The 19832-nt window shown below is 41.2% G+C and overlaps 1 protein-coding gene across 2 annotated transcripts in view; it reads left to right on the forward strand.

The window, feature by feature from the left end:
- Nucleotides 1-19137: 19137 nt before the first annotated feature.
- The window catches only part of VPS26A (VPS26, retromer complex component A), a 52962-nt gene continuing 52267 nt past the window's right edge, over nucleotides 19138-19832 (forward strand). Inside the window, exon 1 of one of the 2 annotated variants that reach the window (XM_030797736.1) lies at nucleotides 19138-19265. Coding sequence is in view for 1 of the 2 variants with exons in the window: in XM_030797735.1 (XP_030653595.1) it covers nucleotides 19263-19265 (3 nt within the window). In the remaining variant the exon portion in view is untranslated. The remainder of the gene's footprint in view (nucleotides 19266-19832) is intronic. The other variant, XM_030797735.1, reaches the window with a different exon arrangement.

The following is a 19832-nucleotide window of genomic DNA, read 5'->3' on the forward strand; positions in this document are numbered from 1 at the left end:
ACTGTCTTGCAGGAAGGCCAAAGCAATAAAGAATAGCCTGGTGAGAGCAATCAGCACCTCTGAGCCATCTGCAGTGGCTCTCCTCTGAAGGGCAGGGCTGATGTTGTTACATAACTGGTCTTATTGATAGCAGTGGGAATAATGGCAACCAAAATAATAGAGGCCAGGTGGTAGTGCTCAACCATCAGAAGCCAAGAGGTGCAGTTACGTTTTTTTTTTATTTTTGGAAACAGAGTCTCACTCTGTTGCCCAGGCTGGAGTGCAGTGGCGCAATCTCAGCTCACTGCAACCTCCACCTCCTGGGTTCAAGCAATTCTCCTGCCTCAGCCTCCTGAGTAGCTTGGACTACAGGCACACACTGCCACACCTGGCTAATTTTTTTTTTTTTTTTTTGTATTTTAGTAGAGACGGGGTTTCACTGTGTTGCCCAGGCTGGTGTCGAACTCCTGAGCTCAGGCAATTTGCCCGCCTTGGACTCCCAAAGTGCTAGGATTACAGGCATGAGCCACCGCGCTCAGCCAAGAAGCCAAGAGGTGCGGTTATCTTAATGAGCAACAAGGTCAGAGATGTATCCAGGGGAGCCTGATGGGCACTGAGACAGGAGACGGCATCTCTAGAGGCAATGTAGTTGCACAGCCAGCAAAAGTATTGCTCAATCTGTTGTATTAAGCAGGGTTTGCCAGAGAGACAGAATCACTAGGACATATATGTAGATATATGAGAGGAGGTTTATTAGGGCAATTGGCTCATGTGATGGTGGAGGCCACTGCAAGCTGGAGAACCAAGGAAGCTGGTAGCATAGCTCAGTCCAAGTCCAAAGGCCTTGGACCAGGGATCCAGGGATGTGGCAGATCTTCCCCACTTGGTCTACCAACTCACACTCTAATCTCTTGAGGAAATAACTTCACAGATACACCCAGAAATAATGCTTTACCTGCTATCTAGGTATCCCTTAATCCAGTGAAGTTGACACCTAAAATTAACCACCACATTATTCAACCAGAAAGATCAAGATGGTCAGGAGGCATAGGGCAATTGCATCAATAAAAAAGCACTCTGGTGGCTGGGCGTGGTGGCTCATGCCTGTAGTCCCAGCACTTTGGGAGGCCAATGTGGGTGGATCACAAGATCAGGAGTTCAAGACCAGCCTGACCAACATGGTGAAACCCCCATGTCTACTAAAAATACAAAAATTAGCTGGGTATGGTGGCACGTGCCTGTAATCCCAGCTACTCAGGAGGCTGAGGCAGGAGAATCACTTGAACCTGGGAGGTGGAGGTTGCAATGAGCCGAGATCATGCCATTGCACTGCACCGTGGGCAACAGAGTGAGACTCTGTCTCCAAAAAAAAAAAAAAACACGATAGCTTTAACCAGTTTTCTTACCTGAGTCAGTTTTCAGATCTGGAACCCACTGACTAAGAGGGAAACTAGTTCCTCTGGAAAAAGAACCCCGTGAGATTGCGGCAAGTATATGTAGTGATGATTCCTCTAACGCTTAGTCAAAGGGATCTATGGGCATTTTCTCAGGTACCATATATTGGGGAAAAGGGGGATATTTAAACATTTCAGGAACAGTCAGTCACAGGATCTGAGTTGATTTTGAAACAGAGATCCAAAACATCACCCAAGACATCACCATGGCCTCCTTTTTAGTGGGGGCACATGGTGGAATCGTCACCCAGGTCTGGCTCACAGTGGCCATTTTTCCAGTATCTGAATGTATCATTAGAATGGACTTACTTGGTAGTTAGTACAACCTCCACACTGGTTTCTCAACCTGTGTGATAGAAGCTATTGTGATGGAAAAGACCAGGTGGAAACTTCTGAAGCCACCCCTCCCACCATCTACCAATAAATCAAAAACCATATTTCATCCTAAGGGGAATGTCAGTGATTAGCAGCACCTTTGAAAACAAAGAACGTGGCCGGGCACAGTGGCTCAGGCCTGTAATCCCAGCACTTTGGGAGGCCGAGGAAGGTGGATTACGAGGTCAGGAGTTCAAGACCAGCTTGGCCAAGATGGTGAAACCCTGTCTCTACTAAAAATACAAAAATTAGCCGGGCGTGGTGGCAGGCTCCTATAATCTCAGCTACTCAGGACGCTGAGGCAGGAGAATCGCTTGAACCCAGTGGACGGAGGTTGCAGTGAGCCGAGATCAAGCCACTGCACTCGAGCCTGGGCGACAGAGTGAGACTCTGTCATGAAAAAACAAAAACAAAAACAAAACAAAAAACAAAGAACGCAGGAATACTGGTCCCCAATGCACCTCCATTTAATTCACCAGTCTGGGCCTCACAAAAAGCAAATGGAGAGTGCCAGTGGACTATTACAAATTCAACCGAGTACAGAGGGTCCCCAACTTACAATGATTTGACTTAATGATTCTTTGACTTTATGATAGTGTGAAAGTGACACACATTCAGTAGAAACTAAATTTCAGTTTTTGCATTTTGACATTGTCCCAGGTTAGTGATATGTGGTATGATGCTCTCTGGTGGTGCTGGGCAGCAGTGGGGAGCATGGTTTTTTGCTTTCAGTATTCAATACATTACATGAGACATTAAAACTCTTTATTATAAAATAGGCTTTCTATTAGAGTATTTTCCCCAAGTGTAGGCTAATGTAAGTGTTCTGAGCATACTTAAAGTAGGCTAGGCTGAATAAACTATGATGTTTGATACATTAGGTGTATTTAATGTGTTTTTGACTTAAGATATTTTTGGCCGGGTGTGGTGGCTCACGCCTGTAATCCCAGCACTTTGGGAGGCCGAGGCAGGTGGATCACCTGAGGTCAGGAGTTTGAGACCAGCCTGGCCAACATGAAACCTTGTCTCTACTAAAAACAGAAAAACTAGCTGCGTGTGGTGGTGCATACCTGTAATCCCAGCTACTCCGGAGGCTGAAATAGGAGAATCGCTTGAACCCGGGAGGCGGAGGTTGCAGTGAGCTGAGACTGCGCCACTGCACTCTAGCCTGGGAGACAGAGTGAGACTCAGTCTCAAAAATAAATAAATAAATATTTTCAATTTATGACGGGTTTATTGGGATGTAACCCCACTGTAAGTGGAGGTGCATCTGTAGTAGCTCTATGGAAGCAGCGTCCCCAGGTGGAACACTTTTGCTAGAGCAGAGTTACATAGCTTTAGATACCTAATAGTCATTTATTTGACAAATGCTTTCTTTTATATCCCTATCAAAAAAAGAGGATAAGGCTGGGCACAGTGGCTCATGCCTATAATCCCAGCACTTTAGGAGGCTGAGGTAGGAGAATCACTTGAGCCCAGGAGTTCGAGACCAGTCTGGGAAATACAGCGAGACCTCATCTCTCCATTTTTTAAAAGAGGATCAGAGGCCAGGCGCAGTGGCTCATGCCTGTAATCCCAGCACTGGGAGGCCAAGATGGATGGATGGCTTGAGCTCAAGAGTTCAAGACCAACCTGGGCAACATGGTGAAACTCTGTCTCTACAAAAAATACAAAAATTAGCCAGTTGTAGTGGCATGCGCCTGTAGTCCCAGCTACTCAGGCAGATGAGGTGGGAGGTTGGCTTGAGCCTGGGAGGTAGAGGTTGCAGTGACCTGAGATTGCACCACTGCCCTCCAGCCTGGGCAACAGAGCCAGACTCTGTCAAAAAAAAAAAAAAAAGAGGATCAGAAAGAGTTTACATTCTCTTGGAACAGACAGCAGTATATTTACAGTCTATTCCCAGGACTATTTTAACTTTCCCACTCTCTGTCATAGTACCGTCTAAAGAGACCTGAACTGGCTGGACATCTCACAGAAAATCACAGTGGCCACTGACTAGACCCCCATGTCATTGCCACTGATGCACCAACATTTCTTCCTGGGCTCACATCTATGGCTGTATGAGGGCTTCCTAATGACCAACTGCCAGGGTAGGAATAAACTCCAGCTTGGTTCACACATGGATTTGTCTAGTATATGGGAGCAAGCCAAAAGTGGATGTCAGCTACACTACAGTGCCACTCAGGAGTGGACTTGAAAAGCAGCTTTGAGGGGAAATCCTCCCAGTGGGCAGGAGGGTTGGGTGGTGCTCCTGGCCATCCACTCTGTGTAGAGAGAGAAGTAGCCTGAGGTTGGAAGATACTCATTTTCATGGACTGTGGTGATCGTTTTGCCCAGTTGATAAGGGGCCTAAAACAGAAAGATTGGAAGATTGGGCACTAAGCAGCTTAGGGTAAAGGCATGTGAATGGACCAATGAGAGAAGACAAAGTGTGAAGATGTACGTATCAAATGTGAATGCCCACCAGAAAACATTCATCACAGAAGAGGCACTAAACAACCGGGTAGAAAAAATGACTTGGACAGATGTCAGTCGGCCTCTGTCACGGGCCACCCTAAAACTAGCACGATGAGCTTAGGAAGGAGTGGCCACATTGGCAGCAGTGGAGGCCACACACGGGCTCCTGCCGACCAAGATTGATCCAGCTACTGATGTTGCCAAATGTCTAGTATACTAGCAACAGAGCTCATTGCTGAGCCACTGATATGGCACTATCCCTGAAGGAGACCTTGGTGGCTAGTTGACTACATTAGGTCCCTTCCATCCTGGAAGGGCCAGAGATTTGTTTGAACAGTGATAGACATGTATTTCAGGTATATGTTTGCCTTTCCTGCTCAGGGAATGTCTAACACTAAAATCTAAGGGCTTACAGAGTATGTTTGATTTATCAACAGGGTTTTGCATGTAACATCACATCACAGCATAACAGCAGGAGATGCAGCAGTGGGCACACGACCAAGGGCTCCACTGGTTTTATCATCCACCACATCACCTCAGTGTCCTCAACATGACAGAATGATGGAAGGGCCTGTTGAGGGCACAGCTGAGGCAACGCTTGGCTATGATGCACTGAGGTTGGCGTCACAACCTTCAGGATGCAGTTTACATGCTAGATCAGTAATCTTTATATGGTGCTGTGTCCTTAATAGGTAGAATACATGGGTCCAGGGACCAAGGAGTGGAAGTACAAAAGGACTCAACATCAGAACTACGTGGGGTGTTTAGCTGGACACAATGGCTAATGTCTGCAATCCCAGTTACTTGGGAGGCTGAGGTGGGAGGATTGCTTGAGGCCAGGAGTTCAAGAGCAGCCTGGGCAACATAAAAGACCCTGTCCCCTTATCTAACGAAACAAAACAAAACACTACCTGTGGAATTTATTCTTCCTATTACCGCAACCCTGAGTTTTGCATATTTAGATGTTATGGTTCCCTGTGGGAAATGTTTCCACCAGGGGACATGGTAAGAGTCATATTGAACTTTAAGCTATGGCATCTTAAACTCTTTGTGGCAAGCGATGAATGGTCAAGAAGTCACCATCTTGGCGGGGGCTATGAACCTGATTATCAAGAGGCAGGGCTGCTGCTACACAGTGGGGACAGGGAGGACTATGCTTGACACCCAAGTGATCCATTGAGTCTTCTCTTAGTATTTAGAGAAGTACTAATGGTTTAATGGTAAATGGGTAAATACAGCAGCCAGGCCTGAGAAGAACCTGCTAACTAGGGGCTCAGATCCTCATGGCTGAAGGTCTGGGTCAGTCCTCCAACTATGCCATCTAGACTAGCAGAGGTGTTAGCCAAGGGTGAGAGAAATCTAGAATTGATAGTAGAGGAGGCATTTAATGAGTATCCATTGTAGTCTTGATACCAGCTGCAGTGGCAGTGGCTGCAGTTCATTCCACTGACCTTTCTCCAGGAAAAGAGCCCTGCACTATCCTGAAGGAGCTGTTCCCAGAATTTATATGAAGCAAAAAGATCTAAGTGGCACAAGGGGTAAACTGTTACGAATGCTGTGCTGTGTTACCGAGATTCCCCCTTTGGGACTGGAAGATCTATTCCCTTGGCCACAGGAAAGGTTGGCTGAGGGCTGCAAGTTCTTAGATGCAGACAGCCAGTTCATCCAAGGTCATGCTCCCTTCTCATGGACAGCTCACAGTCAAAGACTCATCTGTGTGGGGGTATAGAGTCTCAGAGCTCATGCTCCACTTGTAACAACTCAGAAGAAACACCCCAACTTCAGAACTCTCTATGTGGTCAGCTGATGCCTTGTGATTATACTGCAGGTCAATTTATTCCTCTCTAACCCTGTTTCCTTCTTGTTCTGCACAGGTGTTGATTCTAAGGCAACTCCATCATTAACTTCCTCCATGCTATTCATCATCTCAGAGCTTGCTTCTCATAGAACACAACTCACAGGAATATGTTTATAGCATTTTACTTTGGGTGACAGTTGTAAATTATACCCTGATCTTTCTGTTAATAAATCTGAGATTATTTAATAGGAACTTAGTTAGTTTTATGCCCAATGGGGTATTACTGTCAAGAGGCCTATTTTTGGCTTCCATATGATATAGCAGAGAAAACAAGGCATGTTTTAGAAAATATACCTGTTGCTTTGTACCACTAGTTAAGTGCTAGATTTTACACCTTTAAAGGAGAGGCAGGTAGTCTAGGTTTTGTTTAAAACATGACATTTTTGTTAAAAAAGATCTTAAACTTGCCACAAAGGAACTGTAGAGTATTTCTCTTTTGTAGAAACAGTTTGAGTTTTAGCATTGCAAAGTCCTGGCTTAAATACCAGTTTTACTCTTCATTAGCTGTATAACTTTAGAACAACTAGCCTAATTTAGCTAAGTTTGTCTAGGGAGAGCAGAATAGTAAGGGGTTAATTGTGTAGACTCCAGAGCCAGATCATCTGGATTGAAAGTTCTGTCGGGCCCGGGCGCAGTGGCTCACGCCTGTAATCCCAGCACTTTGGGAGGCCGAGGTGGGCGGATCACAAGGTCAGGAGATTGAAACCATCCTGGCCAACATGGTGAAACCCCATCTCTACTAAAAATACAAAAATTAGCCGAGTGTGGTGGCATGTGCCTGTAATCCCAGTTACTTGGGAGGCTGAGGCAGGAGAACTGCTTGAACCAGGGAGTTGGAGGTTGCAGTGAGCTGAGATCATGCCACTGCACTCCAGCATGGTGACAGAGCGAGACTGTCACACACACAAAAAAGTTCTGTCACTTACCAACTAGATAAGCTTAGATGAGTTACCTAACCTCTCTATACCTCAGTTTCCTCCTTTTTAAGGTGAGGATAATGATAGTACCTACTTTGTAGGTTTGTTAAGAAGATTAAATAAATTAATACATGTAAAGTGCTAGAGACAATGCCATTGAGCAACTGATCAATAAACATGAGCTATTATCACTACCTGTACTATAGTTTAACAATACTTGCCCAAAGGGTTGTGGTGAAGATTAAATGAGGCAATGTATACGATATAGTTAGCTCAGTGTTTGGCAAATAGTAAGCCCCTAAAAAATTGTAATCATGAAAATGAGTGTTGATTGACAGAGCCCAAAAGGTAAAAGAGTAAGAATTTAAAAACCTACAGAACTTAAAAAAAGTAAGAGTAAGAATTTAAAACTACACAAAACTACACAAGCTATTTTGTAAGATTATTTTAAAGATTACATCTATGTGCTAGGTGATGGGAATACAGAGGGAAACAAGGACACATCAGATGGTATTTGTCCTTGAGCTTAGTCTAACAGGGTTTGAATGAGAGTGAATGTAACATGTTAGTCTTGCCTGGCACTAAGGAAGGTATTATGTGAGTGCAATAGTAATTGAGGTTTTTGCATTGTTGGAATTTGCCGTTTGATATTGGAATGCATTCTTAAATAAATGGGGTTATGTTATACATCATTTTAATGGGCCTTTCTCGTTTTGTGTTTTTGTGCTAGTGACTTATTACTTGCTGTTTATTTTATGTTTATTTTAGACTATGGAAATGATGTTAAGACAAAAGCAAATTCAAGCTATTTTCTTATTCGAGTTCAAAACAGGTCTTAAAGCAGCGGAGACAACTCGCAACATCAACACATTTGGCGCAGGAACTGCCAACAAACATACAGTGCAGTGGTGGCTAAAACATTTTGCAAAAAAGATGAGCGCCTTGAAGATGAGGAGCATAGTGGCTGGCCATGGGAATTTGACAGTGACCAATTGACAGCAATCATGGAAGCTGATCCTCTTACAACTACACAAGAAGTTGCCGAAGAACTCAACATCGACCGTTCTACAGGTCGTTCGGCATTTGAAGCAAATTGGAAAGGTAAAAAAGCCTGATAAGTGGGTGCCTTATGAGCTGAGCGAGAATCAAAAACATCGTCATTTTGAAGTGTTGTCTTCCCTTATTCTACACAACAGCAACGAACCATTTCTTGATCTGATTGTGATGTGCAACAAAAAGTGGATTTTATACGACAACCGGCAATTACCAGCTCAGTGGCTGGACCAAAAAGAAGCTCCAAATTACTTCCCAAAGCCAAACTTGCACCAAAAAAAGGTCATGGTCACTGCTGCCAGTCTGATCCACTGCAGCTTTCTGAATCCCGGCAAAACCATTGCATCTGAGAAGTATGCTCAGCAAATCGATGAGATGCACCAACAACTGCAACTCCTGCAGCCGGCATAGGTCCACAGAAAGGCCCAGTTCTGCTCCACGAGAATGCCTGACTGCAGGTTGTAGAACCCATGGTTCAAAAGTTGAATGAATTGGGCTACAAAGCTTTGCCTCATCTGCCATATTCACCTGACCTCTTGCCAACTGACTACCACTCCTTCAAGCATCTCGGCAACTTTTTGCAGGGAAAACGCTTCCACAACCAGTAGAATGCAGAAAATGCTTTCCAAGAGTTTGTCAAATCCAAAAGCATGGATTTTTACGCTACAGGAATACAAACTTATTTCTCATTGGCAAAAATGTATTGATTGTAATGGTTCCTATTTTGATTAATAAAGATGAGTTTGAGCCTAGTTATAATGATTTAAAATTCATGGTCCAGGCGGGGTGCGGTGGCTCACAACTGTAATCCCAGCACTTTGGGAGGCCAAGGGAGGAGGATCACTTGAGATCAGGAGTTTGAGACCCGTGTAGACAACATAGTGAAACCCCGTCTCTACCAAAAGTAGAAAAAATAAGCTGGGCTTGGTGGTGGGCACCTATAATCCCAGCCACTTGGGAGGCAGAGGCAAGAGAATCACTTGAACCCAGGAGGTGGAGGTTGCAGTGAGCCAAGATCATGCCACTGCACTCCAGCCTGGGTAACAGAGGGAGGCTCCATCTAAAAAATAAAATAAAATAAAATTCACAGTCCAAAACTGCAATTACTTTTGCACCAATCTAGATAGCTGGAAGTAAATGTTACTTTTGCACCAACCTAGATAGATGGAAGTAAATATTATTAGCCACATAGAAGAAACAGTATATAAACCGTATAGGTGTTTTGTTTTTTTTTCTTTTGAGACATGGTCTGGCTCTCTTACCCAGGCTGGAGTACAGTGGTGTGATCTAAGCTCACAGTAGCTTCCAACTTCTGGGCTCAAGCGATCCTCCCACCTCAGCCTCCCAAGTAGCTGGGACCACAGGTGCACGCCACCACGCCCAGCTGTTTTTTCTTTTGTATTTTTGGTAAAGACAGGGTCTTGTTGTGTTGCCCAGGCTAGAGCTGTTTTTTTTTTTTTGTGAGGGACAAAGTCTCGCTCTGTCACCCAGTCTGGAGTGCAGTGGTGCGATCATGGCTCACTGCAACTTCCACCTCCCAGGCTTAAGCAGCCTTGAGCTCCTGGCCTCAAGTGATCCTCCTGCCTCAGCCTCCAAGTAGCTAGGACTACAGGCATGTGCCACCATCCCTGGCTATATATATATTATATAATATATATTCATATATATATTAATTATACTATATATAATTATATTACATATAATTATATATATTATATAATTAATATATTATATATTATATATTATATAACATTTAATATATTATATATTTATATATACATCATATATATTATATATTATATTAAATATATATAAAAAATATAATATATAATATATCATATTTATAAATATAATATATACTTATTTATATAATATATATATTATATATTTTATTATATATTATATATAAATTTATATATAATACATAACAAAATATATGTTATATATTTTATTATATATAATATATAATATATTATATAATAATATATAATATATAAGATATTATATATTATATAATAATATATAATATCTTATATATATATTATATAATAATATATAATATATAAGATATTATATATTATATAATAATATATATAATAATATATATAATAATATATAATATATAAATAATTATATATTATATAATATATAATATATAAATATATTATATATTATATAATAATATATAATATATAATATATACATAATATATATAATATATTATAATATATTATATATATATATATATAATATATAATATATATTAATATATATATAATATATATATTATATATAATATATATAATATATATTACATAATATATATAATATATATTATATATATATTATATAATATATATTATATATAAAATATATAATATATAGTTTATATATAATATATATATAATATATAAAATATATGATATATAATTTATATAATATATTATATATAATATATTATATAAAGTATATATTATATATTTTATATATTATATATTATATATAAACTATATATTATATAATTTATAAAATATATAATAATATAATATTTATAATATATATAATATATTATATATATTATATATATTATATTATAATATATATAATATTATATATTATATTATAATATATTATATATAATATATTCTATATAATATAAAAATATATTATATATTATAATATATTATATATATTTTATATAAAAATATAATATATATAATATATTATATAAAATATATATATTATATAAAACATATATATATAAATATATGTAAAGATATATATTTATATGTAAATGTATAAATATATATAAAAATATATATATTAAATAAATATATATTACTATATAAATATATAATATATAAAATATATATTAATATAAAATATATAATATATAAAATATATATTAATATAAAAATATATAATATATAAAAATATATTAATATAAAAATATATATTATATATATTATAAATATATTATATATTATAATATATTATTTATATATTATAATATATAATATATTTTATATATTATAATATATAATATATTTATATATTATAAATATATAATATATTTATATATTATAAATATATAATATATAATATATTTATAAATATATAATATATTATATATTTTATAAATTATAATATATAATATATAATATAAATAAGTATATAAATAAATATATTATTTATATATAATATATAAATAATATAGATATTTATTATATATTATATTTATTATTAAATATATAAATTATATATGTGGCCACATGCCTGGCCTTGTGTAGGTTTTCAAATTCTTACTCTTTTACCTTTTGGGTTCTATTTTTTTCAATCAGCTATTTACCATAATTACAGAGTTTTTGGGGAGGTTGTGGGCAAAGGATTAAAAACTTCCAATTTGTAATTTTGAGCAATAGTTTAATTAGTAGCCAATTTTCCTATCTGATATTATGCAATCAACAAAAACCTGCTGAGGACCAAGCCACTAGGGATTAACAGTTAAGACTACTCACAATTTAGTGGATAAAACACAAATAACTGTAATACATTTTACATTACGGATGTTTTTTCAAATGTATAATAATGATAAAATGCTAAGATAGCAAAGGGATGGGAATGGCTGATTTTGCAGAAGCTTTTTGTCTCCATTCCCTCAGCATGTTGTCTGCTTTACCAGTTGGGTCACTGTTGAAAATATTAATACGATTGATCTTTCAGAACCCTATGTCTTTGTTGGAGGGAGGCTATTCTGTGGATTATAGGATGTTTACAGCCTTTCTGATCTCTACTCGTTACTTGCCCAGTAGCACTTTCCCCCCTAGAACTCAACAATCAAAACTGTCTCCAGGCCGGGCGCAGTGGCTCTCACCTGTAATCCCAGCACTCTGGGAGGCTGAGGTGGGCAGATCACTTGAGGTCAGGAGTTTGAGACCAGCCTGGCCAACATGGTGAAACCCCATCTCTACTAAAAATGCAAAAATTAGCCTGGCATGGTGCTGGGTACCTGTAGTCCCAGCTACTCGGGAGGCTGAGGCAGGAGAATCACTTGAACCCAGGAGGCAGAGGTTGCAGTGAGCCAAGATCGTGCCATTGCACTTCAGCCTGGGGAACAAGAGTTCGTCTCAAACACACACACACACACACACACACACACACACACACACACCCCTTAGTGGCAATGAATATTAGTAAATAATGAACATTTCAAAATTTTATAGTTTCTTTGGATCAGAAATTTGAGAGAGGATTACCTTGGTGGTTCTGTTAAGGAGATTTTAATGAAATTGCAGTCAATTTGTCAGCTGAGGCTGCAGTCATCTGAAGAGTTAATGAGAGCAGGAGGATCAGCTTCCGAGATGGCTCACTCACATGGCTGGCAAGTTAGTCCTGGCTATTTCCAGGTGATCTCAGTTCCTCACTATGTGGACCTCTCCATTGGACTTCTCTCAGAGTGAGTGACCCAAGAGAGAGCAAGTGAGAAGCAGCCGTGAAAGTCACACACATCACTTCCATCTTATTCTGTTGGTCACACAGACCAGTGTTGACAGCATTTGAGAAGGGACTTCAAAGGAGTGTAAATACTGGAAGGCAAGGATCATCGGGGAATATCTTGGAGGCTGGCTACTGTAACACAGTCATTTCAACAAAAAAAATCATAAGAGTTGGAACATAAAATTGGAGAAATTATTTAGAAAGGAGAACAAAGAGACAACTAGATGGAAAATAGAAAAGAAGAGATAAGAAAATGACATAATCAATTCAGGAAGTCCAATACATGACTAACAGAAGACCCAGGACGAAAGAGGAGAGGAAAAGATGGGAAGAAATTATCAGAGAAATTTAGCAAGGTTTCAAGATACCAAGTTATTGTAGAAAAGTCACACACAAACACATGCACAAGCAATGAACAATTAGAAAATTTTTTTTAAATAAAATTTTAAATTTGGTATAGAGACGGGGTCTTGCCATATTGCCCAGGCTGGTCTCCAACTCCTGGGCTCAGGCAATCCTCCTGCCTTGGCCTCCCAAAGTGCTGGGATTACAGGTGTGAGCCACCACACCTGGCCAGAAAATTAAAAAAAAAAATTAATGCCATTTACAATAGTGTGAAAAAATCAATGCTTAGAAAAAAATTTAACAAAAGATGTGAAAGGTACTGAAAACTACAAAACATTGCCGAAAGAAATTAAAGCTATTTTCTCTACTTATTTAGAAAAATAGATAAATACACCATATTCATTGATTGCAAGGCCCAATATCGTTAAGATGCCAATTTTCCCCAAATTAAGGTGTAGCTTCAACTCATTTCCAACCAGTAGATTTTTTTTTTTGAGAAGTGGATTAACAATTTATAAATGTATGTTGGAATACAAGAACTTAGAATAGCCAATGCATTCTTGAAAAATAACAAGTTGGAATAATTACAGTACCTTACTTCAAGGTTTACTATAAAGCAATTGTATTGAAGACAGTGTAGTATTGCATAAAGATAGACAAACAGATCAATGGAAAAGACTAGAAATTTCAGAAATAGGCCCACAATTATATAGTCAATAGATTTTTTACAAAAACACCAAAGATGCATCTATCTATATGGACATATATATATATAAATATATATATATATATATTTTTTGAGATGGAGTCTCACTCTGTTGCCCAAGCTGGAGTGCAATGGCCCGATCTTGGCTCACTGTAACCTCTGCGTCCGGGCTCAAATAATTCTTCTGCCTCAGCCTCCCGAGTAGCTGGGATTACAGGCATGCATGACCACACCCAACTAATTTTTGCATTTTTTTAGTAGAGACGGGGTTGCACCATACTGGCCAGGCTGGTCTTGAACTCCTCACCTCAGGTGATCCACCTGCCTCAGCCTCCCAAAGTGCTGGGATTACAGGCATGAGCCACCGCGCCCGGCCAACACCAAAGTTATTTAAGGGGGAAAGGTAAGTGTTTGCAACAAATGGTGCTGGAACCATGTAGACACAAATAAGCTCTCAAATCTTACCCCATACTATTTGCAAAATTTAGTTTGAGATGGATCTCATTTTACATTTTACACCTAAATGTAAAAGTCCAAATTCTCAAGTCATCAACAGACATTGTTGGGAAAGTAAATAAGCACACAGAGTAGGAGAAAATATTTGCAATTACTACATTTGATACAGGACTTATATTCAAAATATTTGATAAACTATAACTCAATAATGAGAAAATAAACATCTTAACTAAAAATTGGCAGTCTTGACAGGCACTTCCCAAAGGGAGGTATATGTGAATGATACATATGCACATGAAAAAGTGTTCAGAATCATTAATCATCAGGGAAAAGCAAATTAAAACCACAGTGAGAAAACCATACACTCATAAGAATGACTAATGTTAAAAACACTGACAACACCAAATGTTAGCAAGGATGTAGAAACATTAATATTTCACACACTCATGATGGGAGGATAAAATGGCACAACCAGTTTAAAAAGTGATGTGGCATTTTCTTGTAAAATTAAATATACACCTACCCAACCCAGCAATTCCACTTTGGTTAGGTTCACAAAAAAGGCATTTACATAGTAGCACTTTGTTCACAATAGAAAAAAACGGGAAAAAGGATGTCCACTGACAGGAAAAAGGATATTTTGTGGTCTCTTCACAAAATGGAATACTACTATAAGCAATGAAATGTAACAAACTGCTGATGCATACAACAACATAAATAAGTATCAAAACCATTTTGCTTAGGGAATGAAACAAGACACAAAAGAACACTTGTGGTATGATTCCATTATTATTTCATTATAGAACACACAAAGCTAATCAATATCAAAAAAAATCAGAACACTGGTTGTGTCTAGGAGATGGAGATGGTTTGATTGAGAGAGGATGTGAGAAAGTTTTCTGGGGTTGATGGCAGTCATCTATATCCTGATGAAGGTGTGAGTTAAACAAAGTACGCTTTTTTTTTTAAGAGTCAGGGCCTGGTTCTGTAGCCCAAACTGGAGTGCAGTGGCACCAGTGTGGCTCACTATAGCCTGGAACTCCTGGACTCAAGCAATTCTCCCACTTCCGCCTCCTGAGCGGCTGTGACTACAGGCATGCCCCACCACCTGGATAATTTTTAAATTTTTTATAGAGACTATGGTCTTGCTCCATCATCCAGGCTGGAGTGCAGTGACACGACCATTGGAGCCTCGAACGCCTGGCCTCATGCAATCCTCCTGTGTTGGCTTCCCAAAGTGCTGAGATTATAGACATGAGCCACTGCACCCTGTGACACCATGCATGATCAAAATGTATGCATTTGTCAAAACTGATCAAACTGCACACTTAAGACTAACATATGTCACTGTATGTACATTTTATGTCAATTTAAAAAGAAACGAGGAATAGTGAGATAAAACATTAAGTATTGGTACATTTAAGAAAAAACTGTATACTGTGAAAAAATGTTTGGCTTTTATAATTGTAATTAAAAAAAAGAATATTTACCATGATTACAGCTGCGCTTGCTAAAGTTTTTAAGCAAAATCTATTCTATCTGCTCTGGGAGGTTAAAAGAAAAAAGTGTTTCTGTACTTCACTGGCATGCTTTAAATTGTATTTTCTTTTTAAATTAAATTAATTTATTATTTATTTTTTGAGACAGGGTCTTGCTCTGTTGCTCAGGCTGGAGTGCAGTGGTGAAATCTCTGCTCACGGCAAACTCTGCCTCCCTGGCTCAAGCTATCCTCCCACCTCAGCCTTCTGAGAAGGTGGTCCAATAGGCACATGCCACCATGCCCAGCTAATTTTTGTGCTTTTGTAAGAGACAAGGTCTCACCATGTTGCCCAGGCTGGTCTCAAACTCCTGGGCTGAAGTGATGCACCTACCTCAGCCTCCCAAAGTGTTGGGATTACAGGTGTGAGCCATTGCGCCCAGCCTGATTGTATTTTCTTTCTTTATCCTTTTTGTGTATTTGTATTTTATTCTGTTCCCTTAACTTTGCCAGTGAACTCCGCAAACAGCTGCTTCCTGACACTCTCCCAGTTATTAATGTGAATTTTCAGTCTTTGTGAATTTGAATAAATGACTATTTTTCTCTTAACTGGTTTCTGATAGATAAAAGCTCAGATTATTTTATCAGCGAATACTTTCTGACCTAAACTCGGTACTTTTGTTGATGAAAGTCAATCCCTGTAAGTTAGTCACATTTTCCTCACACACCCCACCTTTTTGTTTTGTTTTGTTTTGTTTTGTTTGTTTGTTTGTTTTTGGCAGAGGGCAAATCTAGAGATGCCACAGTTCTCAGCTGGTGAAACACTGTACTGCTCACAATCTAGCTCTAACATTCTGGCTTGCTGAATAAATTGATAGGTAGGCAGACAGACAAATAACTAGCTCAACAATTCTGTTGCTCCTTGTATTTATTATGATGGCACAATTATTGATTGGGTTTTGATCAGTAGAATAAATAATTAGTACAAATTGGTCTCTAGTGTGACTTTCTTTGCCACCTGTTATTTATACCTGGCTTCACTAGTATTTCTTTCTTTCTTTTTTTTTTTTTTGAGACGGAGTCTCGCTCTGTCGCCCAGGCTGGAGTGCAGTGGCGCAATCTCGGCTCACTGCAAGCTCCGCCTCCCGGGTTCACGCCATTCTCCTGCCTCAGCCTCTCCGAGTAGCTGGGACTACAGGCGCCCGCCACCACGCCCGGCTAATTTTTTTTGTATTTTTAGTAGAGACGGGGTTTCACCGTGGTCTCGATCTCCTGACCTCGTGATCCGCCTGCCTCGGCCTCCCAAAGTGCTGGGATTACAAGCATGAGCCACCGCGCCCGGCCTTTACTAGTATTTCTTTGCCTGTGTGGCATTTTCATCTATCCTCTTTGCTATGTTGATATTTAAGTCCCAGAAAAGAGTGGGTAGGGGCCGGGCGCGGTGGCTCACGCTTGTAATCCCAGCACTTTGGGAGGCCGAGGCGGGCGGATCACGAGGTCAGGAGATCGAAACCACGGTGAAACCCCGTCTCTACTAAAAAAAAATACAAAAAATTAGCCGGGCGTGGTGGCGGGCGCCTGTAGTCCCATCTACTCGGCGAGGCTGAGGCAGGAGAATGGCGTGAACCCGGGAGGCGGAGCTTGCAGTGAGCGGAGATCGCGCCACTGCACTCCAGCCTGGGTGACAGAGCAAGACTCCGTCTCATAAAAAAAAAAAAAAAAAAGAGTGGGTAGGAACCAGAGTAGCTCTCAAGGTGACAGGCAAATCTTCCAAGTGGAAAAAAAAACATTTTTCACTTTTATTAATTAAAGATTTGCATTGTTTTTGCTGCTTTCTTTTCACAGTTCAAACAGACAACAATATCAGTGTTACTATAGTTATTTATTTATTTTTGAGACGGAGTCTCGCTCTGTCACCAGGCTGGAGTGCAGTGGTGCGATCTTGGCTCACTGCAACCTCTGCCTCCCAGGTTTAAGCGATCCTCCTGCCTCAGCCTACCGAGTAGCTGGGATTACAGACGTGCACCACCACCATGCCCGGCTGATTTTTGTATTTTTAGTAGAGACGGGGTTTCGCCATGTTGGCCAGGCTGGTCTCAAACTTCTGACCTCAAGTGATCCGTCCGCCTCGGCCTCTCAAAGTGCTGGAATTATAGACCGTAAGCCACCACGCCTGGCCCAAATATGTGCATTTAAAGCTACAAATTTTCCTTTTACACAGTGTCACTGCATTCCACAAATTTGATATGTTGTATTATCTTTTATTTCAAATTATTTTTATTTTTAATATTTTTTATTTTTGAGACAGAGTCTTGCTCTGTCGCCCAGGCTGGAGTGCAGTGGCTCCATCTCGGGCACTGCAACCTCCGCTTCTCGGGTTCAAGAGATACTCGTGCCTGACCTCAGGTGATCTACCTGCCTTGGCCTCCCAAAGTGTTGGGATTACAAGTGTGAGCCTCCGTGCCCGGCCTCAACTTATTTTTAAATTTCCATTGATCTCTTCTTTGACCTAGAGATTTGGAATTATGTTGCTTAATTTCCAATATTTCCGGAATTTTCTGGCTTTTTTGGGTTGATTTCTAATTTTAATTCTATTGCGGTTGGAGATGATACTCTGATTTCAATCCTCTTAAATTTGAGGCTCACACTGACGATTAAGTATAAAAAAAATTTTTTTTGAGACCTGTTTCATGGCCTTGCCTCACAAACTTTTGTTTTAAGGTGGGGTGATTATAGTGAGTTCAGGGATGGATTTTTCTTCTGCTTTGGTTATGCATAGAGTGCGCTGTGGCCCTTCAACACTACACTGTGAAATCTCACACGCTATTTTCCTCATCTGGAGGTCCTATAGGCTTACAAACTAGGGAGGAGCATCCAGTTCAGGCCAGCGTAGTCTTCAGCTGCACCGTGGGACTTTTGGGGGAACGCCTTTGCCCTCTCAGAACGGCTGGGCGGAAGGGTGGGTTTGTGAGCCCTCCAGGCTCAGGGTGGGTCGCTCAGGGGCCATCTGGGGACTTTGGGAAGCAATGAAAGTTGTATCCTAGGATTTTTTTCTACTGGTCTTCTCTTTAGAGGCGAGAAAGCCAAGTTAAGAAAACCCAGACTCAGACGGAGGTGGAGCGGGACTGCGTTCAGGCAAGGTGGCAGAACGCCTCGCCCTGGACGAAGAGAGCACATCTCTTGCGAGGCCTAAGGAAGCAGGGCTCCCATTCGCCTCGGCAACCCAGGGACCCAGCCAAAGAAAGCGCCTCCAAACGAACCCTTCCTCTCCTTCTTCCTTCCCAGCCGCTCAAACTTTCACGAAGAGGAACTGGGTGTGGCAAAGAGGCCGGACCCGGAACCGCTAGTCCGGTGACCGAAGAGGGCGAAGAGGAGCCCGCGAACCTGCCTCTGCCCAGGCCCCGCCCACTCGACGTAATTTGCTCGCCCCTCTCCACCCTCAGAAGGGTGGAGCCTGAGGCCCCGCCTCTAAGCCGCCTCTCCCCTGAGTGCCGGGCGGCCAGCAGGGAGGGGCAGGAGGCTGGAAGGGGACTGGTGCGGGGGGAGGGGGAGAGGAAGGGAGCGGTCACGTGTGGCGAGCCGCCCGAGGTCACGTGACGGGGCGCCGGAGCAGAGGGAGCCGGGGCTGGGAGTTCTCCTGAGTGAAGAGGAGTGGAATAGGGGGGACGCGGCGGCGGCGGCGCTGACAATGGTGAGTGCGCGGCGGTCCGCGCGCTCGCCTCCCGCCCTCGCCTTGGAGCGCTTGGCGGGCCGGCCAACCGCGGGCCGGGCGTCGCCGGAGGAGGGGACGCGGGAGCAGGGCGGGGAGCGGGGTTAGGCCTGGCGGGCCACCCCTGGGTCTGGGAAAAGCGGGCGGCGCCACCTCTTCCCGGTCTCGGCTAGGCCCGAGCACCTACGGGCGGCGGCGTGCTCTCCTGGCCAAGTCGGAGCCTCTGCCCGCGTTCTTCGACCGCTTGTCGGGGCTCTTGCTGGGGACTCGGACCCCGCCTCTGTGGGGGCTCGTCGCCGCCTTCCCTTCCTAGGTAGCCAGTCCCTGTTCTCCTCCCGGGCAGCCTCTCTTCCATCCAGGTGGGGTGACCCGGGAGCCCTCCAGCTCCGGACCCTGCGGTGGACTTGGGCACTCTGTGTCACGAACTTGATAAACTCTGATATTTTAAAACCTGACTGTGGTGACATTCTTCGATTTCATGACCCCAGTTCAGGCTTTCTGTTGACACTTGTAAAATGGGAGAGAAAAATAAAAGGACGTTGGAATGGG

The sequence above is a fragment of the Nomascus leucogenys genome, chromosome 18 (assembly GCF_006542625.1).
Source record: "Nomascus leucogenys isolate Asia chromosome 18, Asia_NLE_v1, whole genome shotgun sequence".
Taxonomy (NCBI): domain Eukaryota; kingdom Metazoa; phylum Chordata; class Mammalia; order Primates; family Hylobatidae; genus Nomascus; species Nomascus leucogenys.